Genomic DNA, 12,793 nt, shown 5'->3' on the forward strand with positions numbered 1-12,793 from the left:
ACTCTTGTGTGTTCATCAGCATTTCTCTTGGTTTCAGAGAGACTGAGCTCCCTCTAGGTCTGTTTGTGGCTGTGCACTAGTGTTCCTGTCAAGTCAGTGGACAGATGGTAGAGTCTACAATCTTTGAACCAAGGAAGTAATTTTTGGTTCCAAGCTGTGGTAAGCTGAGTATTTTATTTCTCTCTTCAATTTAGGATGGTGATCGAGACATTTTTATTGATGGGGTCGTTGCTCGTAATAGAGCATTGAATGGGGATCTGGTGGTCGTGAAGCTGTTTCCGGAGGAACAGTGGAAGGTGAGTTAAATTTTCCTTTTCTAATTCTAGACTTCTCAGAGCCTTTTACGTTCCGTAGTGCATTAATGAGGCATCGTAAATTGAAGCAGTCACAGACTCCTAAGGCCTTGTGGTTGCCTCAGACGCAGGCCATGGAGTGCTTGAGACATAGAAGCATCTGGGGCATAGACACATAACGATTTGAGTTGTTCTTGTCACTTCCTCCCCTGTGATCTGTCTTCCCTCTCACGTGCCTTGCATTGGTTTCTGGTAATTTTTAGGATGGAAAAAAAGCGTGCAGGGGACATTCAAACTGGATATGTATTATTTTCACACATTTCAGGCTGGGAGAACTGGAAAGACAAAGCCATGGAGATGATGGCAAATTGCTGCTGCCTTTACTGGAAAACTCAGGGAACACATATCTAGTTCTCTAGGGCCCACTTTGGTGATTGGACCTACCTTGGCACACAAAGTAGACACTATTTTTATAAAGCAGATCCGATGGCAGAAGAAAATTTTTTTGTTTTAAAGATTGGCACCTGAGCTAACATCTGTTGCCAGTCCTTTTTTTTTCCTATTCTTCTTCTCCCCAAAGCCCCCCAGTAAATGGTTGTATATTCTAGTTGTAGGTCCTTCTGGTTGTGCTATGTGGGATGCCGCCTCAGCTTGTCTTGATGAGCAGTGCTAGGTCCGTGCCCAGGATCTGAACTGGCGAAACCCTGGACCAGGGAAGTGGAGCGTGCAAACTTAACCACTTAGCCACAGGGCTGGCTCCAGAAGAAAATGTTTTTGGCTGTGTTTCAGTCTCCATCTATGTCTGTCAGTTGAAAAGGAAGATATGGTTTTTGTTTTGACTATTGTTTTAAATAAGGCTCAGGTGCTGGAATGATTCATAGTAACTTTGAATTGTGATGTAGAACTGGCAACTTTTATGTCTGAGTTTTTCTTCATAGCATTTCTTCATATCATATCTTTTATTTGGCTCAGTTCATTGGTCCTCAAGAATTTGGTGTCTTCTTCAGTGAGAGGTTACAGCATAGTGATTAAGAGAGTGGGATTTTGGGATAGGCTGCTTGGATTTGAATCCCATCTCTGCCACTCATCTGTATAATTTTGGGCAAATTATAACCTCTCTGTGCCTCAAATGTCTCATCCATAAAATGGATATAGTCGTACTACCTACTTCATAGGTATGTCATAGGGAGTAAATGAGAACACATGTAAAAATCGTAGAGTGGTGCCTGACCCTGATAGCAGCTCAAGAAATGTTAGTTTTTATTATTAGCTTTTCCAGAAATGTGGAAAGTTCTACCTTATCTGAGAGCTTTGTTGAGGCATAAATTAAATTCTTTTTTATCTGACAGGGCTAGAGTAATTGAGTTAGACCTATGTGCCAGGGATATATAGGGTGCGTAGAATTTAGTAATGGTTAAGATAGACATAGTTCTTGCCCTCAAGGGGCTTTGAGTCTTCTGGAGAGTGCAGGTAGAAAGAGACAGATACTAATCACACTTATACATATTTAAGGATAATTTTGATAAATGCTGTGAAGTGCAGAGTTTTGTGAGAGTGAATTATCCTAGTCCAGATCCACCTGTCCACCCTCCTACCACCCCCTCCACCCTGTGCCACCCCCAGGTGCTGCCGATTGTGGATGTATTCTGCCTTGATTCCTGGAAAGCACAGCTAAGGGTTGGCTCCAGGTCCCATGAATATAGATTGATTTAAGTCACTTCCTTTTTTCTTGACAGCATCATCTAATACAGTGTTGACCAGGTCTAAGAAGATAAGAGGAATGCATTAGGGCCTGGTCAAACCAAAGAAAGTATTCCCAGAGGTCATCTGAGGGAGTAACGAGGCAGTATTGTAGTGAAGATGAGCCAAGAAGGAACAAGAAGGATGGTGGCTTCTTTTGACTTAAGGGGTGAGAACAGGTAGGATAGAAAGAAATAGAAGAGTGATTAGCACGTCTGATGGGTCTGGAGATGACCAGAGAAGCTATGAGGTGTTGACTGGTTGAAGAGTAGGAATGGAGAGCATACAGTAGAGCACCTATTGAGTTTTGCAGAGGTGGATGAGGTTGGTTGAAAGAGCAAGGCCACGTTGCTTGGCATCCTTCCTGTCCTTGGCTGAGACGGGATGGCTAAAATAAAAAGACATATGAATAAATAAACCAGTTGCATTATTTCCCTTGTTCTTCACCCATTTGTGTTTAAGACCAGTGAGCACAGCCTTTCCTGGTCTTGTCCGAAGCACTCTTGCTTTGGGCATGAAGCGTAAGAAGATAGGGATAGGTTGGAGGTGAAGGTGTTTGTTGTTGTTGAGTTGTAGAAGGGTAGGTTTAGGACTTGGGTGTTCTTATTTCTGCTTTGGTATCTTTGCTTCTAGACGAAAACTTATACCTCCTTTAAGACTCAACACAGCAAAGTTGTGTTTTTTCCCAAGAGGTCTAATTTTGTAAATTCCTGGGTCATTGGAGCTAGTTAAGCAGATAAGAATTTACAGAAATTTTTGTAGCATTCTTACAGTCAGTACATTCAGGCTACATAGACACAACATGTTGTTTTTCTATTTTATGGTTACTATCTAAAGGCAGAAGAGGTTAAGGGCCAGATGGAGTTTTAAGCTAGAGAGTGATATGATCTTATCTAGCCAAAAAACACTCTCTGTTATTTGGAGAATGGAGTGTAGTGGGGGCAGTTGTGCATTGGGATGGCTAGGTAGGAGGCTAATACTGGGTCATAGTAAAGATCTAGGTGATAGTAAAGATCTCAGAAGTAGGGATACATTTTGAAAGTAGAGCTAATAGGACTTAAAGATGGATTTGAGGAGAAAGGTGAGTGAAATGGGAATCAAGGATATTAATTCTGGTTTAAGCAAAATGGATGAGTATGATGTCTGAGATGAGGAATAGTGGGGAATAGCGTGTTTTATTGCAAAAATTATTAGTTTTGGTTGGCCATGTTAAGTTTAGTTTCTTTTTGGACATATTAAGAGGCATGTTGAGAATATATGGAGGCCTAGATGGGTTCATTTACTGATGAATTCTACTAAACATTAAAGGAAATAATCCTGATTCTACACAAACGCATCCAGAAAATGCAAGAGGAGGAAACCTTTTCCAGCTCATTCTATGAGGCCAGCATTGCCCTAATACCAAAACCAGGAAAAGACATTATAAGAAAAGAAAGCTATAGACTAACACTTCTCACAAACATAGTTGAAAAAAATCAACAAAATATTAGCAAATAGAATCCAGCAACATATTAAAAGGATAATACAACATAAGCAAATGGGATTTATCCCAGCAATGCAAGGTTGGTTTAATATTTGAACAGTAATTTGATATAATTCATCATATTAACAGACTAAACACTGTATTTAAATAAAATGCCATCATTTCAATAGATGCAGAAAATGCATTTGATAAAAGTCTGCCACCATTCATGATAAAAACTCACAGCAAACTAGGAATAGAAGAGGACGTTCTCAATCTGGTGAAGAACATCTAGGAGATACTTTGAACTAACTTCGTTCTTAGTGGTGAAAGACTAAATGCTTTTCCTCCAATACTGAGAATGAGGTAAGAATGTTCCTGCTCATCCATTTTATTCAACATTGTTCTGGAGATTCTAGCCAGTACAATCAAGCGATAGAAAAAAAAGCATTCAAATGGAAAGGAAGAAGTAAAAACTGTCTTTATTCTCAGACTATATGACTTCTATGTATAAAATCCTAAGGAATCTACAAAAAAAGCTACTAGAACTAATAAGTGAGTTTGGCAAGGTTGAAGGACAGAAGGCTGATATCCGAAAATCAATTGTACTTCTACCTACTAGCAATGAAAAATTGGAAATTAAAAAATTTCTTAAAGTTCTATTTTTAATAGGATCAATAATATGAAATACTTAGGGGTTAATTCAACCAAAGATGTCTAAGACATGTACACTAAAACTATAAAACATTACTGAGAGGAATTAAAGGAGGCCTCAGCTGATGGTGAGAAATGCTGTCTCTTGGCTTTGGAAGCTGTCTTCAGAGGTACAAGTAGGTGGGCCAGGTACCTCGTCAAGAATCATAGCAGTCACTGTCCTGTGTGGGAATGGGCAGCCCTTGGGTTTCTAGGTGGATGGGCAGAGGGAAATAGAGGAGCTCAGAAGGCCAGTTAGTATGCAGGAGTCTGGAGAGGAGATGGCATTCGTGAGGGGGTGTGCAGAGCAAAGCGGAGAGCAGCTGTTTCCTGTCGGAGAAAGATGGCTGAGGGGATACCTCAGTAGAACTGAGGCCAGTCTGATAGACCAATGCTTGTCTTTAACCTTCAGATGATTCACTGGGGGATTTTGTTAAATTGCCAATTCTAATTCAGTAGAATTAGTTCGGGAACCACACTGTTAGTAACAAGGCTGTAATATGCGAGTTAGGAGGGAAAGAGGAAGAAGCAGCTACGGAGCCTGGGGCTTAACTCTCTGGACCCTGGATTTGAGATCTGGTTGGCAGGAAGATAATTGAGTGAGAAATGTGAATCTTAACAGTTGTGGCTGGGTCATGAAATCTCCCTGATAGGCGGGAACCTGAGCCCTCTCTTTATTGACATCCTCTTGAGCAGGGATTGGTATGGATACAGAGAAAGGCCTAGACTGACAAGGAGGACCCTGCCCTTTGAGTTGCTAGGAGTGGAGTAATGGAAATGATAGAACGACTGCCTTGATGTGTGCATAGACCCTCTTCAGTTTTCAGAAGATATGAAATGTAGAGGATGGCCCAGGGTTCCTTACTTATCTGTTTCTGCGGAGCTCCTAATGTCTTCACACTGGCTGCCTGACAATTGCTTTTTTTTTTCTGGTGAGGAAGATTATCTCTGAGCTAACATCTGTTGTCAGTTTTCCCCCTTTTGCTTGAGGAAGATTGTCGTTGAGCTAACATCTATGCCAGTCTTCCTCTATTTTGTGTGGGATGCTACCACAGTGTGGCCTGATGAGTGGTGCTAGATCTGTGCCATATCCGAACCTGTGAACCTTGTGCTGCTGAAGTGTAGCGTTCGAACTTAACCACTACACCACCGGGCCAGCCCCGACAGTTGTTTTCTGTATTGAAGTCAGCGCCTATTAGGTATGTCTCTTAGGCCTCATTAGTTAGAGTATTTCACAGCTTCCCACTCTGAAGAGGGGTCTCTGTTGGCTGTAGCCCACCTGTGACAGTTGTTGGTGACAGGGTCAAACTAGAGAGAAGAGAATGTTCAGACTGTCATCAAGAATCCCTGACATGTAGGATATAAACATCTCAAAGCATACTGGCCAATTGTATTACAGGTTTGTTAGTACAAAAGCATATTGTTATCAAAGGAATCTGTAGTCAATGGTGTGAGCAAATGTGAATTAATTGGATTGTTCATCTTTGCTTCTTTATGCTTGTTGTGCTCACCCCTCTTGGGTATGTAAACTACAGGGCCTTTGGGGTTTTAGAAAAAACAACAGTTCTTTTAGCTGTAGTAGTAAATAGTCAATTTATTTCACAGCATGTTTTTTGGCAAAATAGATAGCTGTAAAAGTATCAAGCTGTGAGGCAATAATAAAAAATAATTTGCTCTTATATAATGATTTTAATTTCAGAATTCTTCCACATTTTTAAATATATATATATATATTTTTATTACAAATATCTAGTGAAGGATTGTTAAAGGGCAAATGATAGTTTCTTCACTTTGTCAATTGGGAAATTAAGTGACTTGTTTGAGAACCAGGGAGTAGAATCCAGATCTCTTGACTTTTAGCTTAATGCTCTTATGGGGTTTTTTATTTTTTGGAGTGAGTGTGTGTCTGTATTCTTCTAGGCTGAGGGTCTGTGGCTTTCTTCAGGTTTTCAAAGTAGGGGGGGCATGTCCCCCAAATGGTTAGGAGCCACTGATTCTAACAATTCTGCCCAGAGCAGTGCAGGCTACCTATGACTTCTCATCCTTCACCCCTCCTGCCCCGTGCCAGATGCTGGAGGTACAGACTCAAATAGGTCACAGGCTTTGCTCTTAAGGAACTCATAGGCTGGATGGGAACAACAGTAGGATGGTTTGCAGGATAGAAAGAGAAATACGTGTTGTTAAAGGAGCACCAAATTCTATCTGAGAGAATTGGGGAAGCTGTCAAGAGGAGGTTACATTTGAACTAAGGTTTGAAGGATGGGAATGGAGAAGAAGAGAGGTTTGGTTTTGTTTTAGGATGAGAATGATTTGGGCTAGAGTGATTTGGCAAGAGAGGGTTGTGAAAATTGCCACTTTTAGGGAGGAACTTATGGAGTAAGGCTCTCTCTTCCTGCCGTGCCTTTGACTAAGTGCTACAGCCCTTCAACCAGCTCTCCTAGACACTGGCGAGAGCAGGGGATTCCTAACTGTTCTGCATCATCCTAAGATGCTGTCCTCTTGGAAGACCGGTGTCCTTGGCCCCCTTTTACAGAAGCTCATGGAATCCTGCTCTTCGCTCTATAAACTCTTCGGTTTGCCATTTATTTGATCTTCGCCCTGCCTTTTCCATTCTCTTTCCTTTTCCTGTTCTTTCTTTTCTCCTATCAGGTTCATCTCCCATAACCGTTAAACAACCCTGTCCTTCATCTTTTTTTGTTAACTATAATAAGTTTATCCTATTATTTTCCTTCTCTTAATATTCCAGTGCAATACATTACAAATAGGCATATGTAAACCCTGTAGATGCTAGGTGATTGCTAACTTTTTAGTGCTTACTGTGTACTAGAAACTGTATTTAGGCCTCACACCATTCTTTAGTTTGCATCTCTATCCCAGTTTTGTGAATGAGAACCCTGAGGCTTAACTTAAACATCTTACTTATTTAGGGAACATATTATTAGCGAGTGACAGAGTTGGAATTCAGATTCACGTCTCCTCATAACATGATCTCATTGTTATTTGATATTCCAGAGGTATAAAGAAGAGAGTTACTGGATCTTTAAATAGATATTGTCAGGTATCATAAAAATCAGTATAAATCCAGAAAATAGTAATATGTGCTTTAGCATTGGTAGTATCTTGAGTTGCCATCATGGGTAAAGAAGATGGCTGTAGCAGTTGAAATGACTAAAGGCCTAGTATTATTCTAGAAAATAAACAATTTAGAAAAAATTAATTAGAATTCTGGTGGTTATAGCTTAAGACTAGAGAGATATGATGGTTTCTCAGGGCATTATGGAGGCAGGTGTTGGGAATGCGTCACAACCTCAGATATCTGCCCTAGATAGTGGATCAGATACTGAGAGAACTGACCTGATTATGAAGCCAATTCAAGAGCTACAGCTTGCTGGACAAGGCACAGAGTCAAAGGGGTCACAGACTCGGATGCCATCCTGCTTTGTTGGCAGCAGGTCCCAAATTCATGGGGCACATGGTACAGGTATTCAGAAGGCCAATAGGCAGTTGTCATATAAGAGGTGGGTCCTTCAGGGGCTTTGAGACAGGATTCTAATACCAGAGATGTGGGACTGTCTTATTACAAGCGTACTGATAGAGGCAGCCACTGGGCTGGGAGTCAAGGATAGGATTTGATGCCCAAGCTAGGAGAATTGGCTAGAGCAGCACTGGGAGCAGGAACCAATGCAAAAGACCAACCCCAAGAGCCACAATTCTGGGCCTTTTTTGGTTGTACCGAAGGAGTTTTAGGAGCCCAGAATTCAGTTCTGGTATCTTGGATTTGGGAGGTGGGTTAAAAACTAAGCCCTCCTGTTGGAGGAACCAAAGCTATGTAAGTATTGCCTGCCTTGCTTGATTGGGAACTAGGGTGAGCAGCTTAGTTGAGGCAGCCATAGTGAGTGGCCCACAGAAAATCAGAGTGAAAGAGGCTGACGAGCATATCAAAATCAGACTCAATCAGGTAAAACTATGTGAAATAGAAGCTTACTGGATGAAGAGTTGGGGATGGATTTCAAGTGAAATTTCAACTCACTGCACTTTAGCTTCTATATTCTTTTGTCTGAATATTTAAAAATATAAGAAGAAAGGCTAGAATCCATTTGATGTATTGATACCCACTGAAAAAACTATAGTGCCATTCATTTATCCCTGAGATATTTGTTGTGCACCTGCATTCTACTGAGAGGATGGATACAGTGGGGGAAAAATCAATCAAGCACTTTGTTAGCTAAGTCTGAGTTTCTCTTGGGACAGGATTGTTTCACTTAATTTATAACAGAGTCGAGTCTATACGTGAATTAAGGAGGGTGGAGAATCAGGGATAATTATTCTATATTTTCTAACATGTCTGTTATACAGTTACTAAGAAAACTTATTTTTCTGCAGAGATACTAACACTTCAGCAAGTGAATAAAAGTATGGATGGGTATTTTGGAAGAGATTGGCCCAGAAAGAAAGAAATAACTTGAGTTTGAAAGTATAAAGGAAGTGCTGATAGGAGTAAATACTCTTGTTGTAAATTAAACAAACAAAAAAAATCAAAGTGCACATTTAATCCGTAATTTTCAATGGCTGTTCCAAACCTTCTTATGGTCTAGTACAGTAAATTGTTTCCTTTGACAACTCACTTTTCCTTTAAGTGATTGTTTTAAAGTTTTGTCTTCCAAGTTCTTCTTTAAATATGCACCCATCATGCTAGATTATATTTAATCCAATCTCTTATGTAACCACTATCATTTTGGATTGTTCTCAATTCCAGTGGAATTAGGATTTCTTAGAACTGTTTGGTTTCTTCGCCTTCATGGCAGGCCCAAAAAAGACTTGGAAGGTACTTAATGATGGAGGGCAAGGTCTTTGGAGCCTCCACCCTGAGCTGTATGGTGGGTAAGGTATATCTACTAACATGATCATATTTTCCCCAAATTGTTATATACACAAACCTATTTTTAACAATCATCTTTTCTTCTTCATTATTGCCAGCTCTGGGATCAAATGCTTCAGGTTCTTGCCTGCTTTAAACATGCCTTCAGATCTCTGTAATTCAAACTGAAATGTCTGAAATAAGGAATGTATCATTTAAGGATAGAGTAGCTTATTTGTGCTGGGAAACTCCCAATTAATATTTCAGGATTATTTGCTAGAAAACTAATTCATTCCTTCTTAACTCCATGGAGATGGTTTGGTGAAATTCACGTTCATTGTAAGCAATGAGTTAATGTAGATAAAGTACTTAAAGCAATGCTGGCACATTATAAGTGCTCGAGAAAGAACAGATATTACTATTATTATTCTTTGAAATAAGGACTGAGAGTCATAGTTTGGCTAAGATCACATAATAACTCAAATTTACTATTCCCAGCTCTTGAATTTACCACTGATAACATTTACTCAGAGCAGACATAAAATGTTGACATAAAATATTGGTGTCTTGGTGTGCATTCCTTTGAAGCATCTAAATTGCCGGACAGTTGTATGGTAAGGTAATACTGTCGAATGACATGGTTTATTTCTTACTCATGGCCCTTGCCCATCAAGATCATTTAGGGCTTTCCTTTGTATTATCTTCACTCCAGAACTCAGTCTGAATGTAACATCTATATTCCCCCTTTCTGGGGCAGAAGGAAACAGGGCCATATTTAAAATGCCTTTGTCCAAAAGTGACTCTATCAGTTCTGCTCACAACTCATTGGCCAGAACGAATCATCTGGCTCTACTCAACCACAAGAGGCCCCAAAATTACAGTCCTACCAAGTGTGTGCAGGTAGAGATAGCAGGATATGTCTGGTGAACTGCACTAATGACTACCACAGTGGGTTAATAGGTTCGTTATACGTTGCATTCTTGACTAGCCATCTTTGAAGTGTATACTGTTGATCATTAGGGAGATCAGGCAAAAGCTTCTACATCACTCACTACAAATTCATCCCCACTAATGAAAAAAGAATTCAGAAATACCTGAAAATGATCTAGATGGTCTTTAAGGTCACCCTTAGTTTTGTAATTCTTGCTTTAAAGTACAATGTGTGATACAAAGTAAATTTGTTGCTCTTTGAATTAAGTTAATGGTGCAGTTTTTGTAAGTGAAAGGCAAGGAAGTTTATACTAAATGTACTGGCATTTACTTGGTAATATTTATAAATCATAAAGAGTTTATCACTAGTAGTACTGTGATATTGTTGCTTGATACTGCTACTGTTAAAATTTTCATTTTTTATTTTGAAAAATTTTAATAGCTGTATCTTACCTCGTGTTTTATAGAAACTAGTAATGATTTAGGACATATACCTAAACTGTATTGTGAATTTAGGCAACTAGGGAGAGGACATGGTAGATTTGGAAAACTACAGCTATTTTAGTATTTTGGTGCTTAAAACTCAAGATAGGGATTTAAAGTGACAGGAGATGAGGCCATGATCATAGATGGCAGGTCGGGGGAGTCACATGGTGAAATGTCTTTATACTGTGTGAAGGCATTCAGCTGTTATCATGTAGACGTTGGGGAGCCATTGAGGAATTTTCAGGAGGGGTGACATAGTCAGGTTTGCATATTAAAATATCATTCTGGTAGTGGGATGGAAGATTTAAAGGGAAGGGACATAATTGTTGGGAGACTGACAAGAAAGTCATTTAAGAGAGTCTCAGTAAGAGATGGTAAAAGTCACAGTGGCCATGTGGATTGCAAGGAGATGAATTTAAGACTGTGTAATAAGATAGAACATGGTGATTGGATATAGTAAGGGAGAAGGAAGGAGCTAGGATGACTCCTACATTTCAATCTCAAGTAATTGAGGGATAATGGCACCATTTGCCAAGATAGGAAGGGGAGCAGAGACAGAGGTTAGGGTAACATGATGAGTTTGTTTGGATGCAGTGAGTTTGAGATGCCTGGGGAGGTATAGGTATATAAAGCTAGAAGGCAGTTAGATATTAGGATTTGGAGCTCAGGAGTGAGATCTTGGCGAGAGGTAGAGATTTGGCTGACTTCAATGGCACTTGAATAAATTGCCCGAGGATGTTTTATGGAGAGATAAGACCACTGAGGATGGAGCTGGAGGAACACCAACACTTAATGGGTATAGAGAGGAAGAGGATCCAATAAAAGAGATGGAGGAGTGGTGGCTAGAGAGGAAGGGGGAAGACCAGGAGAGAATAGGCCAGGAACCAAGACAGGGAGCATTTGAAGGAGGAGGAAGTGGTCAACAGTGTCCTGTTGTTGATAGACCCAGTGAGAAATTTTACTGACAAGTTAGATTTGGCTAATATAGAGCCATCTGTGACAGTAATCAGAGCAGTTTTAGTAGAGTAGAGAAGGCAGAAACCAAATCAGAGTGAATGAAGGAGTGTTTGAAGGAGGCTAAGAAAGGGTAGTGATTTAAGACTAAGAGATGCAGAGATGATGGTCACTGTTGTTTTTTGTTTTTGTTTTTGGCTTTCATCTTTTTAAAAAAATTTTTTTAGTGTAGTCTAAATAGTTTATAACATTGTGAAATTTCAGTTGTACATTAATATTTGTCAAGCACCATATAAATGTGCCCCTGCACCCTTTGTGCCCACCCCTGCCCCTTCCCTCTGGTAAACACTAAATTGTTCTCTTTGTCTGTAAGTTTGTTTATATTCTACATATGAGTGAAATCATATGGTGTTTGTCTTTCTTTGTCTGGCTTATTTCACTTAACGTGATACCTTCAAGGTCTATCTATGTGGCTGTGAATGGGATGATTATGTATTTTTTTATGGCTGAGTAGTATTCCATTGTGTGTGTGTGTGACACACACACACCCCCCCCCCCCCCAACATCTTCTTTATCCAGCCATCAGTCGTTGGATACTTGGGTTGCTTCCACGTCTTGGCTATTGTAACTAATACTGCAGTGAACATAGGGGTGCATAAGTCTCTTTTTATTGTTGGTTTCAAGTTCTTTGGATAAATGCCCAGTAGTGGGATAGCTGGGTGATAGGGTAATTCTATTTTTAATTTTTTGAGAAATCTCTGTACTGTTTTCCAAAGTGGTTGCACCAGTTTGCATTCCTTCCAGCAGTGGATGAGGGTTCCCTTTTCTCCACAACCTACAACATTTATTATTTTTTGTCTTGGTGGTTATAGCCATTCTAATGGGCATAAGATGATATCTAAGTATAGTTTTGTTTGCATCTCCCTGATGATTAGTGATGTTGAGCATCTTTTCGTGTGCCTATTGGCCGTCTGTATATCTTCTTTGGAAAAATATCTGTTCATATCCTCTGCCTACTTTTTGATTGAATTGTTTATTTTTTTGTAGTTCAGTTGTGTGAGCTCTTTATATATTATGGAGATTAACCCATTGTTGGATATATGATTTGCAAATATTTTCTCCCAGTTGGTGGGTTGTTTTTTCATTTTGATTTTGATTTCCTTTGCCTTCCAGAAGCTCTTTAGTCTGATGAAGTCCCAGTTGTTTTTCTTTTGTTTCCCTTCTCTGAGTGGATGTCGTATTTGTAGAGATCCTTTTAAGGCTGATGTCAAAGAATGTACTGCCTATATTTTCTTCCATAACTTTTATGGTTTCAGGTCTTAGCTTCAGGTCTTTGATCCATTTTGAGTCTATTTTTGGGTCACTGTTGTTTTGATA

The 12,793-nt window shown here is 39.7% G+C and overlaps 1 protein-coding gene across 33 annotated transcripts in view; it reads left to right on the forward strand.

Annotated features, from left to right (window-relative positions):
* DIS3L2 (DIS3 like 3'-5' exoribonuclease 2) overlaps positions 1–12,793 on the forward strand; it is a 344,241-nt gene that overhangs the window by 61,389 nt on the left and 270,059 nt on the right. For all 33 annotated transcript variants that reach the window (XR_011540208.1, XM_070620166.1, XM_070620179.1 and 30 more), the window contains one exon: positions 195–296. Coding sequence is in view for 32 of the 33 variants with exons in the window: in XM_070620166.1 (XP_070476267.1) it covers positions 195–296 (102 nt within the window). In the remaining variant the exon portion in view is untranslated. The remainder of the gene's footprint in view (positions 1–194; positions 297–12,793) is intronic.

The sequence above is a fragment of the Equus przewalskii genome, chromosome 5 (assembly GCF_037783145.1).
Source record: "Equus przewalskii isolate Varuska chromosome 5, EquPr2, whole genome shotgun sequence".
Lineage (NCBI taxonomy): Eukaryota > Metazoa > Chordata > Mammalia > Perissodactyla > Equidae > Equus > Equus przewalskii.